At 36.7% G+C, this 22,737-nt stretch overlaps 1 protein-coding gene across 2 annotated transcripts in view; it reads left to right on the forward strand.

The window, feature by feature from the left end:
• The window catches only part of FGFR1OP (FGFR1 oncogene partner), a 32,976-nt gene that overhangs the window by 3,795 nt on the left and 6,444 nt on the right, over window positions 1-22,737 (forward strand). Inside the window, exons 2-8 of one of the 2 annotated variants that reach the window (XM_015818383.1) lie at window positions 2,267-2,320; window positions 3,900-3,954; window positions 6,989-7,077; window positions 9,575-9,712; window positions 10,140-10,223; window positions 16,252-16,308; window positions 21,195-21,409. In XM_015818383.1, the coding sequence (XP_015673869.1) occupies window positions 2,267-2,320; window positions 3,900-3,954; window positions 6,989-7,077; window positions 9,575-9,712; window positions 10,140-10,223; window positions 16,252-16,308; window positions 21,195-21,409 (692 nt within the window). The remainder of the gene's footprint in view (window positions 1-2,266; window positions 2,321-3,899; window positions 3,955-6,988; window positions 7,078-9,574; window positions 9,713-10,139; window positions 10,224-16,251; window positions 16,309-21,194; window positions 21,410-22,737) is intronic. The other variant, XM_015818391.1, reaches the window with a different exon arrangement.

A 22,737-nucleotide genomic window follows, 5' to 3' on the forward strand; every position in this document is an offset into this window, starting at 1 on the left:
ATTTTTAACGATTTTAAAGTTTCAGGGGATTTTTAAGGATAATTTTAATTGATCGGCCTGTTTAAATATTTCTTTTTAATTCGGCTTTTAATTATTGTATTTGTATTGTAGTTTTTATGAGGCTGTTAGCCGCCCTGAGTCCCATGAGGAGAAGGGCGGGGTATAAATTAAATTATAAATAAATAAATTATAAATAAATTTAGAAGTTTATAGGGAGCCAGTATAGATGTAGTGTGCTATATCCATAACTAATTGCACTGATCCTCTTCCATAACTGCGTTTGAATCCATTTTGACAATAGCATGCATTCTTAAAGATGTCTGCTATTAGCAAAATGGATTCAGAAGCAATTATGGAAGAGGAATTGATTTTACTATATAAAACAAGAGACTGGGAATGATTTGAATGTGCTAATTTCTTATTAATGGATGTTCTCATCCAATGGTTTCTATAGATGTTAAATATAAGGAGTAGAGCTTGATGAGCACCACAAAGCAGGCTCTTATGCTGATCCCTCTTCCCCCACCAACACTGACTGGAACTTGTCCCAGTAAATAAGGAGAATCTATTCAACAATGTGCCTCTCACTTCTAACCCTCAGAGCTGATTCAGAAGTATACCAGGATCAATGGTACTGACAACTTCTAAGAGATTGCATGATGCACCACCCATCCCAGCCCTGCCCAAGTGCAATCATTACCATCTCAGTATTGTAAGCCAGTCTGAAACCCAACTGAGGAGTCCAGATAATCTGTATTCTCTGAGACATTCTGGGGCTGCAAACCTTCTCAGCACTTTCCCTCAAATGGGAGATTTTTAGATCAGATGAAAATTGTATAGTATTGTTGGATCCAGGGACAACTTCTTGGGGAGGGATGGATCACTGCCTCTTTAATTGCTAGTAAAACCATCCCATCCCTCAAGGATGATTTAATATCAGCAGGATCTAATAACAAATCTCCTTGGAAGCCTTAACTAAGAATGATGTAGATCTAAATCGCCATGGGTTGCATCCATGGCCGGAAATATACTGTCCATTTCTTCAGTACCATCTGATTTTAAACTCTTCCCAGGTAACTACTTTAGACCATGCTTCAATCAGCTGCAAATATTTTGTATAGCCAGAGTTCAACTTGGAGTGAATCTAAGTGATTTTTATCTGATAAATGTGTACAATAATCTTCATAGTAGTCTTGCAAATGTTTCTCCAACTCCCCTTCTCCAGGAAGGATCGACTCATTTAAAAAATATCACTGGATAGTACCTGTGGGTACAATAAAAACTAAAAAAATACTTGTTTTATCATAAGGTAATTATTAAGAAATAAAGACTTTTACCTGTGCTTGTTCAGATTTGTTCTTTGTCATCCTCCAGCAGTGTTCCAAACATCTCACCTGCTACTTTATCTCCCCGTCTTCCTCTAAGAGAGCTTGCCAGGTTCCACTGTCTGCCAGGACATGATCCAGTTCAAGCTTATCACTGCCCCTCATTTCAAATGGTGACCAGAACCTTGGTCGACCCACACATCAGGGCCCCAAGAACTTTCCCAAGTTACCCCCGTCCGATCCATCAGGGAGCTGAGGTGGACTGATTAAATAGTGGTAGGAATGACTACATCCCTGTGGTAGGAATGACTACAGAGAACTCCAAGTTATCAGATAGTGATTTGACCACAAGGACTGATGGTGACATCCCCCAAATCCAGATCTCTTTACTGTTATCCCAAGGCAAAAACCAGTTCTGGAGTGTGACCAGTTCTTTGACTCAGGCAACTTGGGATATGTATATGGATACTACAGTGGCCATGAACGTCTGAGTCATCTTTGTCCCCAGAGATTAAAATCCCACCACACCATTAACTACAACACTTAACTATATATGTTTAAAACATTTTGTTTTCTTCAGTCAAAAGGTTCTTGGTGCACTTCAGAAATAAGATTAGCAGCTTATTCCTGCCCAGTCTTATAATCTCATAAAATATAATAATATAAAAAAATAAGGCATAAACAGCTAGTGGAAATATGTCAGTTCTTACAGTTTCATTTCATATCTCAAGTAGTTGAGATGACAACAGATCAGGACATGCAGTGGAGTAACTAATAGTTATAATTGAGCATAAAGCATGAGCAACTGAATTGTGAAAGAGCAGGTGGAAATCCAACTGGTCTTTTCTCCCTGTCACTTCACATGTGACTTGCTTGTTATCTAATTTTCTTAATATACTTAATGTACAAATACTTCATCTTACACAAACCTTTTATTACAGGCAGAATTGCGGGCAGCTGTATTTTTAGCACTTGAAGAGCAAGAAAAAGTAGAGGTAAGGAGCCAAAGTAATAAATGTTTAAATTAGTTATCTCTCTTTGTTGACATTCTTGAGTAAAGGAACCATAGCTATTTGAGTATGCTAAACTCTAGCTATTTCTGATCCTCGGGTAATGTTATGTGCTAACTTTTAAAGGGAGGGGGAAGACTGTGAGCTTTCTTTTTGCTCGACAATTTATAACATCTAAAAAAGCTAAATGCTCCAGGTGAACGCAGTATGGTTTCCCAAGATATCAGCAATATGAGCCCACCTTGCATTTGCTGTAGGACCATCATTGAAGAAATAAAACTTGTGCTGGTTTTATCTCCAAGACTGGGCTGTGATAGTACCTTTCTATAGCAACTCCATGTTGGAATGCCTTTTTACTCCCCTTTCTTCTTTAGCTGGCAATCCCACCATATACAGCTAGTCCAACTTGCAACCTTAATGGAACCAGCCCATTATGGTCATAGGTTGAGATGATTAAAAAGTGGATCGTTACGTGACCAACCTGATTTTATGACTTTGCAGCAGTCATTGGCAAATCATCATGGTTATTAAGTGAATCCACAGTCATTAAGTGAATGCCATGATCATTAAGTGAACCTATTGTTCACTATGGGGTGTTTTTGCCAAAAATGACTAAGTAAATGCCAGGTTTTGGCAAAAAACCTCCAAATCACAGTCATGTGACCAAAGGACACTACACATGGCTATAAATGTGGGCCAGTTGTTGAGGGTCTGAACTGTGTTTACGTGACCACAGAAGGGAAGCCATAGGAACGTCATAATCAGGTGAGACGTACCTTTTGGAAAAGGGATCTGTTATAACTTTGAATGGTTGGTAAGCAACCAGTTGTAAGTCAAGGACTATCCGTATAGTATTGACTATTTTTATTTATATAAAAGTTATATAAAGAGCCATGGTGCAGTGGTTAGAATGCATTACTGCAGGCTACCTCTGCCATCTGCCAGCAGTTCGGCAGTTTGAGTCTCACCAGCTCAAGGTTGACTCAGCCTTCCATCCTTCCAAGATAGGTAAAATGAGGACCCAGATTGTTAGGGGCAATAACTGACTCTGGAAACTGCTTAGAGAGGGCTGTATAGCACTGTGAAGCAGTATAGAAGTCTAAGTGTTATTGCTAATTTTTTTTAATCTAATTCTAATGCTTGTTGAACACTCAGATCAGCTTGGTATTTCTGTTAAAACAGTGTTTCTCAACCTTGACAATTTTAAGGCATGTGGACTTCAACTCCCAGAATTCCACAGCCAGCAATGCTGGCTGTGGAATTCTGGGAGTTGAAGTCCACATGCCTTAAAATTGTCAAGGTTGAGAAACACTGTTAAAACATTGACTGCTCTCTGATTCTGATGATTCTGATAAAGATGTTCACTTAAGAAATATCAATACCTGCTATGTGCCTCTTCAGTATAAATCCCACGATTATTCATTATTAAATTCATATGCTGCCCATCTTATTGATAAAGCAATTCTGAGTGCTTTATTGCTTTTATTATATTGCTTTGAGGTACTGATTATTTTGCAGTGCAGGAAAATTTCTTAACTGTTTTCTTTTCCCATTTTTTGAGCAGAATAAAACTCCTCTGGTAAATGAAAGTTTGAAAAAGTTTTTAAGCACAAAAGATGGTAAGCCCCTTTTCTGTTCATTAAAGCTAACAATATGTATTTGACAAATAATGATCCAGTGATGAAAAGAAGACTGTAGAGAGCAAGGAAACAACCTTGACAAAACAGTGCAGCAACCAGTTTCTAGGCAAAAAGAGCTGAAACATTTTTTAAGTCTTGAAAAATTAGATAACAATTGAAAACAGTTTAGGTTCCTCCTCTCTAATTCACTGGAATATGAGAAGGGGAATTCTTTTATAGCCAATCTGAGATAAAGAGGTTTTAGCCTTTCTGCAGAATAGACTTCTGGTGTGGTCTATATAGTGGAACTGACATGGATCGAATGAGAGTTTATGAGTGAATAACTGTTGTACTGAGCTAGCAGAATTATTTCATTTTTTTCTTGGATGAAAAGAACAGAACAGAAATCTAACCTTCTATGGCTCCTTGAAAAAGGTATTATTCACATTCTTTCCACATGACAAATAAAAATAATTATATGTTCATAGGTATTCAGTAGAATCTGTGAGGGTCATTGTAATAATGCGCATAGTTATTACTTAAGATGATTTTCTTCATAAACAACTAATAGTTTAAATTAAATTAAATTGAATTTAAACATGAAATGCCAAGCTTCAGTAATAAAAATCAGTTTAAAAAAAAAACAAGTCTGCTGGTAATCTTTGTAGGCTTCACCATTGAAAAACAATTTGGGAAGAAAAGAGCTTAGTGAAGATATGAAAAAACAATATACCTGTACGTTTTTAAAATAATATGTGTAATTTTTCTATTTTTATATGTATAACATTTAGATACTCCAGATTCTTTACATGTTGGTCATATGAAGATGTAAGGATTTTAGTAACATAAAGTATTGTATTGAGATTTCTGGGTAAGAAGGAGAAATCAGGCTTCTCTAAATCATCCCAGGGAATAGATAACATAGTAAAGTGATGGCGAACCTGTTAGAGACTGAGTGCCCAAATTGCAACCCAAAACCCACTTATGCATCGTCGAGTGCCGGGTGGGCGTGGCCCATTGGGTGGGCGTGGCTGCGGTGGTAATGGCAGACTGGATGGGACTAAAAAGTTCAATCAATCAGTTCCAACTTTGCAAGACCTTTTTTTTTCCCCACGAGAATTTGAAATTGATTGATTGAACCTTTTTTTTTTTTGCACACTGCTGTGGAGGCCTAAAGCGAAAAGGTTTTATAAAACCCAGCTGAAGGCCTAGGACTGGGGTGATGGCGCACGTGCCCACAGAGAGGGCTCTGAGTGCCGTCTCTGGCACCCATGTCATAGGTTCGCCACCACTGACATAGTACATGGTAAAGTGGCATTCAAACCCAGAAGTCCCGCTTCACAACTTAAGCTACAGTCTTTTCCCACTTACCAAGTAATAGCTATGGAATTCATTTGGAATTGTGATGTCATTCTCTTAAGTGTTAAGGTACATCAGTTTAAGAATATACAGGCCAATAAGGAAATATAGACTTGCAGAGTTATTTATTTACAACATTTATATGTTCTAAACTTTGCTTAACTCAAAGCAATAAATGACTTTGTGTAGCATACAAACATCTCTCACCAAAATAAAAGAAGTAAAATGGAACACGAGCCTAAAACAAAACAGTTAACTGGTGATCAGAAACTAACGTTTGTTATATCCCACGAAATGGAAACTTGGCTCATCTTGAGCCAGGTGCCAGGGGAAAGAGCAGGGCCTTAAGCTCTTTTTTAAAGTCCTGCATATATTTGGCGGGAGGTTGTTCTAGAAGCCAAAAGCCATCTCCAAGAAGGCACACTTCCTGGGTCTCACTGGGTAACATTGTTTCAAAGATGGGACCCAAAGCATCACCTCTCATTGGAGTATGTAAGATGGACAGAAAATGTTAAGAAAAGGCAGTCCTGCAAATAACCTGGCAGGGTGCCGTGCAGGACTTTGTAGATATTTAAATTAATTTTTTATTACTTAATGCATCTTGGAGGTACTTAGATCTAGATAAGACTAGGCAACATAGTGCCCGAGGGATCCACTATTGGTGCTTATCATATTTCTCATCCTGACTTTTTAAAATACTATTTAATTAAAAATTAATTAGGAAGATGTCATGTCAGCAAATGTCAGCAAAACTCTAGGCCAGGGGTAGGCAAACTCGGCTCTTTTATGACTCGTGGACTTCAACTCCCAGAATTCCTGAGTCAGCATAGCTGACTCAGGAATTCTGGGAGTTGAAGTTCATGAGTCATAAAAGAGCCGAGGTTGCCTACCCCTGCTCTAGGCTCTTGCATCGTATTTATTTATAAGAATGCCTAGAGCAGTGGTTCTCAACCTGTGGGTCGGGACCCCATTTGGGGTCGATCGACCATTTCACGGTCGCCAAGCAAGGCTGTCCGCCATTTTTTTCCCCTTTTCCGGCGGGTGCCTTACCTCCCTTGGGCTGGGCCAGCTGGTGGTCGGCCTGCTCCGTCTCTGCCGCTTGCCAGCTACGCCTCGGCCGGCACAGGGGGCGGAACCACGCATGNGCGGCGCTCCCGGGCAGGGAAAGTCCTCGACTTACGACCGGTTGGGTAGTCCTCGACTTACGACCGGTTTAGTCCTCGACTTACGATTGGTTTAGTCCTCGACTTACGACCAGTTTAGTCCTCGACTTACGACCGGTTGGGGTCATGGCATTAAAAAGGTTGAGAACCACTGGCCTAGAGCCTAGAGTCCCCACCCCGCTGGAATGATTTTGTGGAGTTTAACAATAAATGGCGACTTTGTGAATGTCCATGTCCACCATCATGTCAAGTATTTTGCAAACAGGCAAGTGTCCCAAGCCATTTGATGAACATACCCACATTCTATTCTCAAAATTCCAATTCACTTCTGTCCATGTTATCGAACGTTACTGAACTTTGAAATGCTTTTCTTCTATATTAAAAATCCAAAGTAACCTTTGAATGTTAAAATCTTTCATTTTTTAACCCAAACTGTATTTGTTGGGTTAAATTATGTGTCTTAATGATTAACAATTGTAATTAAAAGACATTTAATGTGCTTTCTTTAAAAGGCCGATTGGTGGCTAGTCTTGTTGCTGAATTTCTTCAATTCTTCAATCTTGATTTTACTTTAGCTGTGTTTCAACCTGAATCAAGCACAGTAAGCATTTTTAATATTTTTATTTCAACATTATACTCTGATATTATTCTGGTTTAATAGAACCTGAATTCATTTTTAAGCTTAATTAGTATGCTTTGTATTGCTGTTTTGGTGTATCCTTGAAAGGGAATATGGTCATGCTCACTATAGATTAAATGCAGGAAAGTTGAATCTAATGTTTCAGTATCTTATTTATGCTGTGATGCTATAATTAAATTACAAGTTTCTGAGTTTTTGTTTATTTCACTTAGACGAAGATAACAACTAAAGAATATTCAGTTAGAGCAGCCTATAATACAACATTTTCTTCACCACGGACCCTTTTAAATACCTTTTGTGGCCACCTTCAATAGCCATAGATTCCCAAGACTTTAATGCAAGATTTAAATCATAACATTTCTCCAAGCCTTCACAGACCCCTTGTAATGACATCATAGCCCCCAGTGGTCCATGGACCACAGGTTGAGAACCACTGCTTTAATACATTGTGGCAAAAAAGCTATATTTTGCTTCTTGAAAATGTACAAAAATGGCCAATGACAGTCTTTAAGTTACTGCCTATTCCATTTTTAAAATGCATTTATTTGATATACATAGATGTCACTTCCCATAAAATAAAATTACAGTAAAAGTATGAAAATAGTAAAGACATAAACAATACTATACCTCTGTGAATTTTTAGCATCATTACATTACATAAATTGCGGGCAGGGGAAAAAACTAAATCCAGAACAGAGGTATTCATTCGACATCATACAGGAAAGGCCTAGTAAAGACAAAGGTCTTCAGTAAGTGCCTAAAATATTTAATAAACATCTTGTGTACATTGAAAATAATCCTAACTGCAGGTGGTGATATTACTAGAAAAAGTTATCCTGCAAATAACCAGAAATTGGAACACATTAGAACTGATATAGGATATGGCTCGGCTCTCTAACAGCAAAGATAGTCTGTCAGATATCCTTGTTCCAAGTTGTAGAGAGACGTATACATCATAATTCCGGATCTCCCCTCCTTCCGCCGTGCCCTCAAGACATGGCTTTTCCACCAAGCGGGATTGGCCTAGGGGGGGATTTTATAGGGATTTTAAAGGGATTTTATAATTTTTCTAATACAGGTTAATTAATATATATTTTAATTTGGCTTTTAAATATTTATTGTATAGCTCTGTTTTTATTTACCTGTAAGCCGCCCTGAGTCCCTCGGGAGAAGGGCGGGGTATAAATTAAAGTAATAATAAAATAATTTTTTAATAATAAGAATTTTAAACTTGGCTTAATAGCAAATTAAAAGTCTCAGCAACAGTATAATATGTGGACAGGCAAGTCGTCCTTTCTGCAAGTCTTAAAGAAGCATATATTTTTCAGGATGGCTCAGAAATCTGAAAAAAGATAGGTCATTTAATGAATAACAGAGATGCTGTGCTCATGCTTGCACAAGGTCTAAAACAGTTCTGAAATATTCAATTATACACAGCCATTCTGTTTGTAGTGCTACAATTCCATTTTAACAATTGCTAGCCCAGGTAGTAACATCTGAAGCCATCTATTGTTGTCAAGATTTATTCTGAATAATTAAAAAACAAGCTTTTAGGTTTAGAAAATAATTTGTATTTTCAGTACCACAAACTTTAGTTACTATAGAAACACCAAATAAATTTCTAACACCTACATCGTATTTACTATGGATACTTTTTATCATTTGTATTATTTGCTAAAAGAGTTATTTAATATGCATGACAATTTCAGATTTGTGATGGATTAATCGGTTTTAACATTGGAATAATAACACAATGGATCTTTTCTGTATGCATTCAAATTTAGTTTTATGCATCTGAAGCAAGGAATTTAAAATAGATTTAGCTTAAGCAACTTTATAAATAAGGATAAAAATAGGTTTTATCCCTTGATATTGACCAAACCACTTGTATATTGGATGCCTTAAGGCTCCATATATAGTGTCATAGTGTAGTGTAGTAAACTATACAACGAGACATAACATAATTCAACATGTTTATTTACTTACTATAATTGGAAGTTACACTACAATAGTAGCCACAACAATGTCAAAGCATAAATTAACATTTTTCCCAGTCCAACCGTGGTTGGCTGTGTTGATATCTATATATTAGTTCATATAATGAATTCGGTTTGTGGTATCTAGTAGAGAGCTCATTTACTTAGCCTAAAATTTAAGTTGGAAAAGAACCTGGGAGGTGAAAGAGCATAATACCTGTCACACATCAAGTTATCAGATTTGTATATCAAGCTGTAGAATTAAAAAACAAGACCAATGAATAATTGGGAAGTTAGGACCTCTGTGGCATGGGTATCTGCATATTGTAAAAAGGAATTTATGGCTATGAATTTTGACATGAAAATTTTATATTTATATGCTATAAAAAAGTTTTTTAGAGAACTACTGAATTACCTTTTGGCTTATAGTTGCAGATACTGTATGTGTATGTATATGTGTGTCTGTGTTTGTGTTTTTGCAGTCAAATGGACTTGAACCTCGAGAAAGTTTAGCTCAAGACTTGGGTATTTTAGAACCTAAAGCCCCAGTAGATGGGCCCTTGCTACTGGAAGTGGTCAGAAGATGTCAGCAGAAAAAAGGCTTTTCTAACAGTGGAGACGTAAGACTGTTAACATCCTAACCATGTTAATGAATTCTTCATTTTGATGTAGGTACTTTGAAGAGCAAATTACTGTTGAAATAGTGATGTTGATTTAAAATGTTTTGTAGTGTTTCCTTTGGAGAGAGTATGTCAGTGCTGTTTTTGTGTGCATGACCGAGTCGATTTTGATTCCTTAGTGATTAAGCAAACCAGTTCCTTAAGTTTTCTTGGCCACATATGCAGAAGTGGGTTTGCCGTTGTCTTCTTCCTAGGGCTGACAGAGAAGGACTGGCCCCAAAATCGCCCGTCTGGCAGGACTAGATTTCCTTAGTCCTATTCAAACATTTTAACCACTCGACTATACTGGCCTTTATTTCTATAGTGCTTAATTGTATTTGAATAAAATCATATTTTATATTTACTGGTTTTCTACATTTTTATTTAGGTAGCTCCAGTAATATCTGAAAATGTACATTCACCTCCAAAATCATCAGATGAAAGATCTAACATACTTTCAGTGCCAAGTAAGGTAAGTTAGACTAGTAAAATAAAGCATATCTTTAAAAGTGATATTTCTAGAATCTAATGCTAGTCTACAAATTCTTTGTAATAGGAAAATATATATTACCATAATAGCAATACCACTCTCTCTCTCTCTCTCTCTCTCACACACACACACACACACACACACCCCAGGCCTTTCAGCCTAGCAAATCTTTGTTTTTATATTATTCGAACTATCCTACTTGTTTTGAGGCCTAATCACTGGCGACTTATGGACATTTTCGTAGTTGCAATAAAGGCTCCACCTTCACTTGAATACTTCCCACCAAGCTTAATCATAAACTATCCCAGGTGATTCTTCTAAAAAGTTAAAATTATTCTGCCTAAAGCTTTGGGTTCCATACATTTCTTTTAGGGATGAAGTTGTAAAACAGCTTTGCCATATATTGCTTCATTGGTTTGAATTTGGAGAATATTTCTAGGTCAGTTTACTATTTTAAAGCAAAACAAACTTATGTATAGTTAGCAAAAAAACATACTGACAAATAGGTTTTTATACAATCAAATATCAGAATTGATGGGAGAAAGCACCTATTATAGGCTTCCTATTAAATGTGAATCAAACCGGTATGGCTTGTTCAATAAACCATGAATAAAAATACCCTGACTTAGAATTATCTCTGATTCTCAAGCTACAGTACCATATTGGTTTGAGGAAAAATTATTCAGAATTTTATTATCTTAACAATCCAACTTCACTCTACAGGTAGTTCTCGACTTACAACAATTCATATAGTGACTATTTGTAGTTAACAGTTGCACTGAAAAAAGTGACTTGTGACTGGTTTTTATATTTAATAACCATTGAAGCATCCCCATGATCAAATGATGCAGATGATCACATGATCAAAATGCAGATGCTTGGCAACTGACTCATATTTATGACAGTTGCAGTGTCCTGGGGTCATGTGGTCACCTTTTGTAACTTCTCATAAGCAAAATTAATGGGGAACCCAGATTCACGTAACAACTGTGTTATTAATTTAACAATTGCAGTGATTCACTTAAGAACTGTGGCAAGAAAGATCGTAAAATGGGGCAAACTTCACTTAACAAATATCTCACTTAGCAACAGAAATTTTGGGCTCAATTGTGGTCGTAAGTTGAGGACTACCTGTATTTCATATTTCATATTATTCACGTAATCAAGAGAGGGCATGAATAAGAATAATCAGCATCACTTAAAGACACTGTTCATCCCATAGGGATGCATAGAATAGTTTTTTCTGGAATGTTTTTTTCCACAAACCCCACCAAATCTGGCCTATTTAAAGTTAGTTCTTTGTTTTCACAGTTTTTCCCCACCAAATTTTGTCCCGTTTTGTTTTATTTTCAGAGACCTATACTGCTAGAGAACAGATAGACAGACAGACAAGTGGATCATATTGCAACCTTGTTTACATAATTTAGTTCCATCATTCCATTGGGTTGGAATTTTTTTTTAATAACCCTTCTTTTGATCATGAAGAGGTTGCTGTCTCAACTGTACAATTCCATTTAAAGTGATTAAAAAGGAAATGGTTACAAGCCCAGTTGTACATTATTTGGAAGATGTTGACTTTGTAGTCTTCATTTTAGCCAGGATATTGGATTAGTTTGTTTTTGTTGCCTGGGTGGGGGATGTATACCAGGATCTATACGAGAGGAAGTCTGTCTATTAGTTTTCTTCAGTACACAAATACTCCTTGCTTATCAGCTGCCTCATTCAGCAACCATTTGAGGTTACAGTGGTGCTGAAAAAAAAAATAACTTTATGACCAATGCTCATATTTGTCATCCTTGCAGCATCTCGTTGTCACGTATACCAGTATTCATTACTTGTTGCCCTGGGCCTGACCTGTTGTAAGCAGACACACAATGGGGAATACACATTGAAAACAATGTGCTGGCAAAAAACAACTGATTCTACATTGTGTGCCTGCTTATTCTCCTGTAATCTTTTCCTCTCCAATAAATGTAAATACAAACATTAATCCCGTTGTTAATTATCCCAGGAGAGGGGAACATTCCAAAGGGCAAGGAGTGGTTAAAAGGCAAACAAAAGTCAACAGTGTCAGACTGATTGGTTTTGTCAGTTTTGAGCCTGCTATCCCAGTACTGCTGGCTTCAAAAGGTAGGGAAGTGCAGAAAAGGAAAACAGTCTCTATCATGTGATTTCCTACTTGGTTACCACTTCGCTTAGTGATCCAATTGTCAGTCGCAATTTTGTTAGCTAAATATGGACTATATGTATTTGGGAGTTTTGATATTATTTTCTGAAATTTGAGAATATTATTTTGCAGTGTAGTTTTCTAGATCAGGTCATATTCATGACGTGCTGTTTTACATATACATTGGCTTTTAGTGTCCTACAAAATTTTATCTTGTCCTCATACTGTATCTGCACAAATTGCAAAGTGAGACCATCTAGAATAAAAGATCTTGACAAGTCATTCTCTTTTTATTTTGAAGAAAAAAGGAAAAGCAATAATGTTGATTCAAATATAGGTTTAAAAGAATATAGAAAATACAGTTTTAAAAAAAGGAAAAAATGATATAAACAATAAAATACAGGTGTATAACTAATAGTTTTACTAATGTTTACCATCTGGCTCCAAGGATGTAATCAATATTGTTGTATTCAGGGATGAATGTGTATAAGGGAAAACAAGTTCAAATGAAATCCAGACAAGAGGTCAATGGTCACAAATTGCTATATGTGGGATTGCAGATCAGGAATGTTTCTCAATTTCCAGCTGTTGAAAATTATATAAATTTGGTTATATCAGACTAATCCAATATGTAGTATGTGGGAGTACCTTGAAGAGTGTCTAAAAGCTTCCATTAGTGCAGAATATGATAGCTGAGCTGCTCACTAGTGCATAATAACAGCAATCATGTTTGTACTAAAGGACCAGGCTTAGTTGCTGTTAAAGCTGTTGATTTTATTCTGTACGTTAAAAATGGTTTAAGGTCTACATGTCAGAGAGACTTAATATGAATCTATAGAGAAACTAAGTTTGGCAAGAAAGATCTCCTTGAGGATAACTGAAATTTCATTGTTTGATGGGTCATAGAAGCGTTTTTCTATATGTAATAATAATAATAAAGTTAACATCTTTACTGAAGAGATAGAGGGTAACAAACAATACCCTGCCTGAATATAGTGTTTTGGGAATGGAGAACCTAGATCTCAGTGACTGTTTAGATAGAACCAATATCATAGGTTAGATTTTGCCACTAATATGTTAAGTATGGTTGAGCTACATACAGGTAGTCCTTGACTTACAACTAGTCACTTAATGACCATTTGACGTTATGATGGATTTGAAAAAAAGCTATTTCCTAACTACCTTTCACCATATATAGTCATGTGATTGCATTTTGGGCACTTGGCAACCAGCTCTCATTTATAACCAGTTGCAGCCTCCTGTAGTCACGTGATTACATTTTGCTCCTTTTTTTTTTTTTATGTTTTCCAAGAAAAACGTCCATTGGGTACTTACTTGATTTGCTTAACAACCATGATGGACTTGCTTTATAATCATCATAAACTCAGTCACAAAACTGAGTTTGGTCATGTGGTGACACAAGTTACGACTGCAGCAACTGCAACTTACAACTGCAAATTCTAGGTTCAGTCGAAGACTACCTGTAATTGCAGATCCAGCAATACTCTGTAGCATGGAACAGCCAAAAAAAACCCCATCCCACCCCAAATACTCCATGATAGCCTGACTGTGTATTCCCTTCCCTCCAACAAATACTCCAAGCACTTAAGATGGAACCAATTTGAGTTTCTTTTTTATATTTTTCTCATTTCCCAGCCCTAACTCATGTTTTTAAGCACTTTTCTGTGATATGGAAAGGGAAGGGAAATTCACAGGAGACATTTTTTTCTTCCTTCAGTCTGCACGAAGAAGATATTTTCTACAAAGAAGCCTTGACCAATCAGAATCTGTTAAAAATGATAGTATCTATTTCCATTTTCCAGTAAGCCAGATGTTGCAGAGAAGAAAGCAAGATGGCACTATATGCTATAAAATTGCATCATGAAATTCAGCTGGATTGTTTTTTTAATCAGCTGCTTGTTTCAGTTTTCAAGAAGACCTATACATTTTAATACAAAATGTTTTAATAATACAGAAGTCTGTTCCATTGATTGGAGAGTTATGTAGCAACATTTCTATTGCCTAGCATGGTTGTAATGTTTTTCTACATATAAAATGCTGTGGTGTTATTGTGACAGCAACATTGCCAGTGCTGGTTGGTAGGAGAGCTTTTGGATTTTAGATTTTATGACTCAGTTTTTCATATTGAACACTTCAAAAATGAAATCTGCTTGAGCTGCTCTAAATAATCAGTGATGATCAGTGGTGTTTGTATTTAAAAAATATAACTATGATGCAAATAAATTAAGCTAACATTGCCTATTCTGCCTTAAACAAATAAATGGTGCTTTTAATATAGATAGCATTTCATAATGAATTATGAATAAGTTTTATTCATATCATCTTGATTAGCCTAGATGTTCTGTCTGAATTTTCAACTCAAGTTGTATACATTATGTTTATTTTAAGGATAATTTTGTAAATTATAATAGAAACTATATAATCAAAGACATTTAATATACTGCAACATGAAGTAGTATGTTTTCTGTGGTAGAAAAATAAACATATTCTCTATTTTAGATTTGAAACCTTTCTCAAACTGCAGTTTATTATAGAGTTGCACATTGAAAATTCTATTCAAAAAGGGGGTGTGGTCAGGTTGGAAAAGTAAACTCAGATAAAAAAAGTGGTGAACCCAGGAAAACATTTTAAACAGATAAAAAAGCCCTAGCAAAACAAAAATGGTATATTTAAACTGTCTCAAACTAGCATTACAGTGTTTTGCCAGAAATGTCAGCAATATTATAAAGGTTTGGGTTAATAAAAAAATAGGGAGATCACAGAGTAACACTTCTACTTTATTTAGAAGATAAATTATCAATATCAGCTTTTTAATATTTAATTAACAGTAAGATCCAGTTTGCATAATGGCTTTATTTTATTTATTTTATTTTATTTATTATTATTTTATCAAACTTATATGGCCACCCATCTCACGTAGAGTGACTGAGTAACATACCATAATGAAATGTAAAAAGAAATGGTCAATGGTCAATTATTTTCTAGCAATACTGGATTTAATTCCATTTTTGCTTTCAGAAGGACAGATAATCATGACACTGTCTAATAGAAATACTGAAGTGCTCTGGACAATAAAATAAATTAGAAAGTTGACTAGATAAGAGACTATCACCAGCCCAAGCGGAATGCATGATTCATTCCACATCTAATAGGCTAGTGATGGCGAACCTTTTAGAGACCGAGTGCCCAAAACCTGGCCCTGCCCCTGCTCCACCCCCTCCCCTGCCCCCGCTCCTCCCCCACCCCGGCTCCCACCCCGCCTGCCCACAGGGTCACTCACCGCCTCCACGGCCCGCCACAGATCGCCCAGGCAGCCCAGCAGTGCCATGGAGGCAACACCCTCTGCCCGCACCCCACAACATCAACTGTGCGCGATGGGGCGTGAAGGCAGAGTCTTGTCTACGCTGCCTGGCTGCCATGTTCTTGGCTGCGGTGCTCCGCATGGGCCACTCTTGGGGGCAACTCTCCTCCAGGGGGGCTGCTGGAGGGGGTCGTGGGGGGAGGCGAGGCTAGGGAATGGCACGTGTGCCCACAGAGAGGGCTCCGAGTGCCGCCTCTGGCACGCGTGCCATAGGTTCGCCACCACTGTAATAGGCTTTGCAACTGAAGAAGTCAGTTTTTCTAAGTGACAGAGAACTGCAAATGGCGGTATTCATTTACCGTTGATGTGCTATTCCACAAAATCAACATTTTTAATACCAGGATTTTAAAGGTTTTAAGTAAAACAACATAATTTTGTTATGCTAGTATTTAGTTTTACATGACATACCCCACATACAATTTATTTTCATTTTTATGCCATTATTTTATTCTTATGTTCAGATACCAAGGTATAAAGGACATCGTAAACAGAAAAGGTGCTTGAACACAACTGAGCAGGTAACATGCATGAGCAGAAGAACCTGGCAAGTGCCTCTGTTTCTAACTTGAATAAAGGAGCAGCTTGCACTAAAAAGTAAATGCAACTGGCTCAATTGCATTTCGGTAAACTAACTCCACCTATATACAGTTGTAACATGTACTTTGAAACACACAATAATCACAATTATGCGAACATTGAATGAACTGTATATAATTAAATTAGGTTGACAAATACTTACGAAGTGCCCATTTGTCTGGCTCCCTAATAACTTAATAAGTTAAGTGTTTCTACATGCTGATGCTTTGTGTCAAGTTTTACGTTTGAATCCTTAACATACATATATTTACATAATTTAATCAGTATTGTTCATAAATACTATCAGTTCCTGATTTTTGTAAGCTAATTCATGCATGACATTGACTATGAATAAATGGAGAGAAACCTGGAATAGCTTGAAGCTTTTCCCTAATCTTGTTTGTAGGTTGGCCTCGTAACGACATAGGAAAGCTCCAGTTTGTGGAGGGCCTTGAATGAAGCACATTAGGTAGAGAGCCTTTTCGGTCAGGATTCCCAATAGACCAGTGGTTCTCAACCTGTGGGTTGGGACCCCAATTGGGGTCGATCGACCATTTCATGGGGGTCGCCAAACAAGGCTGTCCGCCATTTTTTTCCGCCTTTTCCGGCGGGTGCCTTACCTCCTTTGGGCTGGGCCAGCTGGTGGTCGGCCTGCTCCGTCTCTGCCGCTTGCCAGCTACGCCTCGGCCGGTGCAGGGGGCGGAACCACGCATGTGCGGCGCTCCCGGGCAGGGAAAGTCCTTGACTTACGACCAGTTGGGTAGTCCTCGACTTACGACCGGTTTAGTCCTCGACTTACGACCGGTTTAGTCCTCGACTTACGACCGGTTTAGTCCTCGACTTACGACCGGTTGGGGTCGCGGCATTAAAAAGGTTGAGAACCACTGCAATAGACTATAGTAGTGGGACAGCATTGATTGCACTTATCAGTAACCATTGGACAGCTTGGGATAGAGGTGTTGTGTCTGTCTTGAGTCTCTTGGCAGCTTCTGATATCACTGACCATGATAACTTTCTGGACTGTCTCTGCAAATTGGGAGGCACTATTTTGTGGTGGTTCTCCTCTTTTCTCTGTGGCTTGTACCAGTCAGTTGTAGTGTGGGAAATGATATGCACGCCTAGGTTACCAGGGTACCTCAGAGCTCAGAGCTCTGTCCCTTCCTGTTTAACATCAAAGCTGATGGAGAGATCAGTACACTGATTGTACCCAGTTACACATCTTTAATCCATGCTGGAGAAGTAGTGCTATTCAGCTGCTGGCTCTATGCCTAGAGGCCGTAAGGGCCTGGATGAGGAAAGTAAGATGGATTGATTGTGGGGCTCTGACTCCCCAGGGTCAGGAGAGCTGATATCTCTGACTCTGGATGGGATAACACTCACCCAGAAAGATCTGGTGTGCAATTTGGGTTGTTTTTCTTCTGCTGTTTGGGTGTTTTTATAATTGTATTGTATCTTTCTCTGATGTCTCATCCCTTATAAAAAGCTATTGTTGTTAATGATATAAAAAGTGCTCAAATCTGCAAAATGTAGCCTATCTGCAAAATGTAGCCTATAGACATTTTTGCAGGTAGTAGCTATCAGGGATTGTGTATCAGGATTATTTCGTTCTTCATCACCCATGGAAGGTAAGGTTAAGTGTTACTTGATCTTACCAATAACGTGAAAGATAGTATCAAAACTAGGCTTATATTTTGAAAGATAGACCTGTAATACGAACTTTTTCCTACAGTTAGTGGAGTTAGTTAGGCTACTCACTGAAGCTCAGGAAGAGAATGATAGTGATTAACCTGCTCTAATCCTTGCTTCTAACCAAAAGACATTTAATCAAAAATGTTTATAGTACCATCTCCTTAAGGCCATAAAACAAAACATACTGCTTTCTTATTTATCCAATCAATCCTTTGCATCTAGTTGTGAGCCAAGGAAATGGAAACAGTTGGTTAATTGAATCTTCTGCTGTTCCTGCTCTCAGATGTTAAAATTAACATCCATCCAACAACTCCCTTTTTACTCCCTATTTACAACCCTGTAATTGCTTAATTTGGGATAGAGTCGAGGTGGCTGGATGGAGCTGAAACATCCATCCAATAAATGGACCTGGGCATTTTTCACAACAGGTAGTCCTTGACTTACAATCATTTGTTTAATGACTGTTTGAAGTTATAATGGCACTGAAAAAAGTGACATAACTGGTCCTCTCAATTATGACCATTGCAGCATCCCCACAGCCACATTATTAAACTTTAGACACTTGGCCACTGGTATAGATTTATGACAGTTGCAAAACCCTGGGGTCACATGATTATCATTGCTGACTTTCCCAGCTGGCTTCTGACAACAAATCAATGGAGGAAGCCTGAGTCACCTAACAACCATGTGATTCACTTAATGACCACTGTGATTCACAGCAAGAAATTTTAAAATTGGTGCTTCACTTAACCACCACCTTGCCTAGCAATGAAAATCCCAGTCCCAGTTGTGGTCGAAAGTCAAGGCTGCCAGTAATTGAAGAATCTTAGTTATGGTGGATATGTATCATTTTATATGACAGAATTATATTACTAGTATCCCAAAGATGCTTTTTTTCACAAGGCAACTGGACTGTCCAGTTGAAAAAAGATGAAAAAAACATATTTGGGATAACTATGACCTGAATGACTGAGGATCTCCATAGACATATATTACCAGTAATAATTTTTTCAGCAGGAAATTTAAAATATAACAAAAATCTCTTTTTGTTGCTTGCTCCGCCTTCACTCTCTGTCCACCTTTTAGAAAAGCAGCAGGAAGTAAAACCCAGAAATATTGCAAAAGGTGTCAAGAATGAGATGTGATATGAAACTACACAAGTGTCTTTCCCAAAGTTGCTTTTCCAAAAGACAATTGGATTTACTTGGGTTTTTTTCCTTCGAAAACATTTCACTTCTCATCCAAGAAGTGGATGGGAAGTGAAATATTTTCAAAGAAAAAAACCCAAGAAAGTCCAAGTTGTCTTTTGGAAAAGGACCTTTGGGACAATCATGACCTGGATGATTGAGAATCTCCATAGACACAAGTGTCTTTCCTTCTTCCTGATCTATTAAAGATGACTTATTCTCCCTTAGCAGAAGAAATAGACAAGTTGCAAATTCTTGCCCAACTCAGTTTGGTCTAGACCAGGGGTAGGCAACCTTGGCTCTTTTATGACTCGTGGACTTCAACTCCCAGAATTCCTAAGCCAGCATGGCTCAGGAATTCTGGGAGTTGAAGTCCACGAGTCATAAAAGAGCCAAGGTTGCCTACCCCTGGTCTAGACTTTGATGATATTTTATTTTCAGCAAAACTGGTTGATAACTGGTTTAAATTTTTTTTAAAAAAATCACTGACAGTGGATTATTTTTGTGTGAATGTGTCTTCAGCAGAACTAATTAAATAAGGTACTCTGGTTTTATTTTCTGGGCAGTTAGTTGAGATTTCAATGCCCTGTCATTTGTTTACCCCTTCTTTAATGCCAAAAATCATTGATTATTGAACTGGCAAAGTATTCTTTTTAGTAGATGGTTTTGAATTACTTTCTTTGTATAAAATATATAATTTATATTAAGTATACATTTTCATCTGTATTATTGATATAGCATGTTGGTGAGGTTGTTATTCAAAGTTGAATGCATTTAGGGGAGAAAAATAATTCTTCCTGGCTCATGATAGGGTGGAACTATATGTTACATATAATTGCATTTTTATACTCCATACCTATTATATAGAGTAAATACGTTTTAGCATTGAACTTGCAATTTGAAGGAGACATTTCTTATCTTTTTCTATTGTGATTTTTAGTATCATAAAAATGTTGCTGTTTATACCTCTGTGTTGGAAACATTGATATATTTAGCAGATATATGATTATGGATTTTATTTTTAATTTATTTATTATTTATTTATACTTTCCATATTTGTAATCATGCCACTTTCACACAATTCTTGATGATTTATAACGTTAGTATTTCCCTCTTTTTTCCCTACAGCAATTTACATATTTAAGATGTTGAATGTGGCAATTTAACTATGAAGATATGATAACTTGTAGAAATAATTGAACATGGTGTTTAGTGCTGCTGTGCTTGACTATAGTCAAGTACCGTAATAATTTTACATCTTGGTATTCTTGAGCAAAAAAAGGGAAAGTATTAAACTATTTTTTTCTAATTTCTAATACCCTTTGCAAAGAAAAAAATAAGACCATGGGTATTTTTTTTTAAGTTTAAATCTTTTTAAGGTTATTTATTGGTCTTGTTTATGAAGTGATTATGTGGCAATGGGTGGTTTTTTTATTTTTGCCTTATCTAGAAATAGGTTTGTTTTTTTTTGTTCACCATACTCAGACCCTTCAGGATTCAAAGTAGAATTGTACATTTTACAACATGTTTACCACTGAAGTATCACAGTGGAAGAATATTAACAAGGGAGTGGGAAAGAATATTTAATCTCGTCTACTTTTTATTCTTGTATTACTAATTTGGTTTCTTATTTTACATGTCAATTTGCTAAGCATTACATATTGCTGTTTAAGTTCACTGAGGGAGTATTGGGTACCTTAATAATAGCAATAAGTAGAAAACTTTTTAATTTTACAAGACTCTGGAATTGGGATCTCTTCCTACAGCTGCATTATATTGCAGCATATATATGCGAAGAGGCTATTAATATGACAAACTAGTCACAATACTGTAATCATATAAATTATTGATCAATGGTTAGTTCTGTGTTCTTCCATTATCAAAAAACTGTAAACAATTCAAAGGAAACAGATTATGTGGCATTATTTAAGAGAATGTGTAATTTCTTTAAGGTTGTTGAAACCAGTCATAGCGATACAAGCATTTTGTCTGGAGAAGCAAAGAGCAAAGGCAGCATTCACTTCTTACCAAATGAAATAAAAGTAATTTCTGAACCAAACAAAGAAATAGATACCAAAGAAAAAAATAATCTAGCAGCAGAAGAGGATGCAGAGGGTGATTCTTTCTTTGATGATCCATTACCAAAACCAGAACAGTCATATGGTTGGTAAGTTAAATACACTGATCTAACGTATTTATTAGAGTATTTTTATATGAAAGATGCTGTATTTACTTTTACAGTAAATAAAGGATAGGCTTTAGAAGCTTTTCTTTTGCACAAAACAAATGATGAGTATCTTGTTTTACTGCCTATTTTGCACTGCAAAATCTTTTCTTAAATTCTCCAACTTTTAGATTATACTGCTAAAACCTTTCTAATGTTTTCCTGCAAGAATAAAATACTGAACACAATTTTTTTTAAACAAATAGAAAATATACCTTCTATTTGCAGTAGAATCTTTTGACATGGAAATATTTACATTATATATGGAAATACATTTGACCATAGTGAAGCCATAATTTCTTCATACATAGGTCTCCAGGAGCTGACAATGTCACAAGATTAGGGTTCCAGCTTGGAGGATCCTGTAATAAGCTCTATACTTGCAAGGCATCTTCCGAATATGTTATACGGGTTATCCTTGATTTAGGACAATTTCTTTAGTGACTGTACAAAGTTATGGCAGTGTTGAAAAAAGTAACTTATGATCAGTCCTTACACTTAAGACTGTCACAGCATCCCAGAGTCACATGATCATGATCCAGGCACTTGGCAACTGGCTCACACTTACAACACTCACAGCAAACTGCAGTCAAATGATGACCCATTTGCAAACTTCCCAGCTGGCTTCTGACAAGTAAAAAGGGAAACTGGCAGGAAAGATCATAAATCAAGGTCACGTGATTTCTTGCCTAATGACCACACTGCTTAAAAATGAATTTGCCAGTCCAAATTGTGGTTATAAGTCAGGGACTACCTGTATATAATCTTATTTAAATTCTTCTAAAAATTTAGTTTGGCACTAGGAGCAGCTGTCTACATGGTGTAAAATATATGTTCAGAATAATAAACTATGAAAAGTGCTTCAGCCTTTTCATACACTAACATTGTTCTCTTATTTTGCAGTCTTTTGTGATGATTCCATTTTGTATATATGTAGCTTTTTCAATTTCAGCTAAAATTGTAACAGTCAAAAAAGGCTGTTAATGAAAACATTTTTTATAAGTTCAGAGAATTAATCTGTCTATAAACTATGTCCCCTCAAAATTGCCTTCTATGTTAAGAAAATTTTTAACTAAATCCAGAATTCTAACTTAGTTGTATACAGACTATATTACAATGTAATCTCTTTTTTCATGAAACTATTGATGTTGGTGATCAGTAAAATTCTGTAACATAAATGTTTTAAAGAATCTTCCTATAAGTGAAAGCAGCAGAAGTCTGAGATTAAGTAAGCAATCAATACAGAACTTTGCATTCCACACTTTGTAGCA

Source organism: Protobothrops mucrosquamatus, unplaced genomic scaffold (genome assembly GCF_001527695.2).
Source record: "Protobothrops mucrosquamatus isolate PMUCROS unplaced genomic scaffold, P.Mucros_1.0 scaffold_135, whole genome shotgun sequence".
Lineage (NCBI taxonomy): Eukaryota > Metazoa > Chordata > Lepidosauria > Squamata > Viperidae > Protobothrops > Protobothrops mucrosquamatus.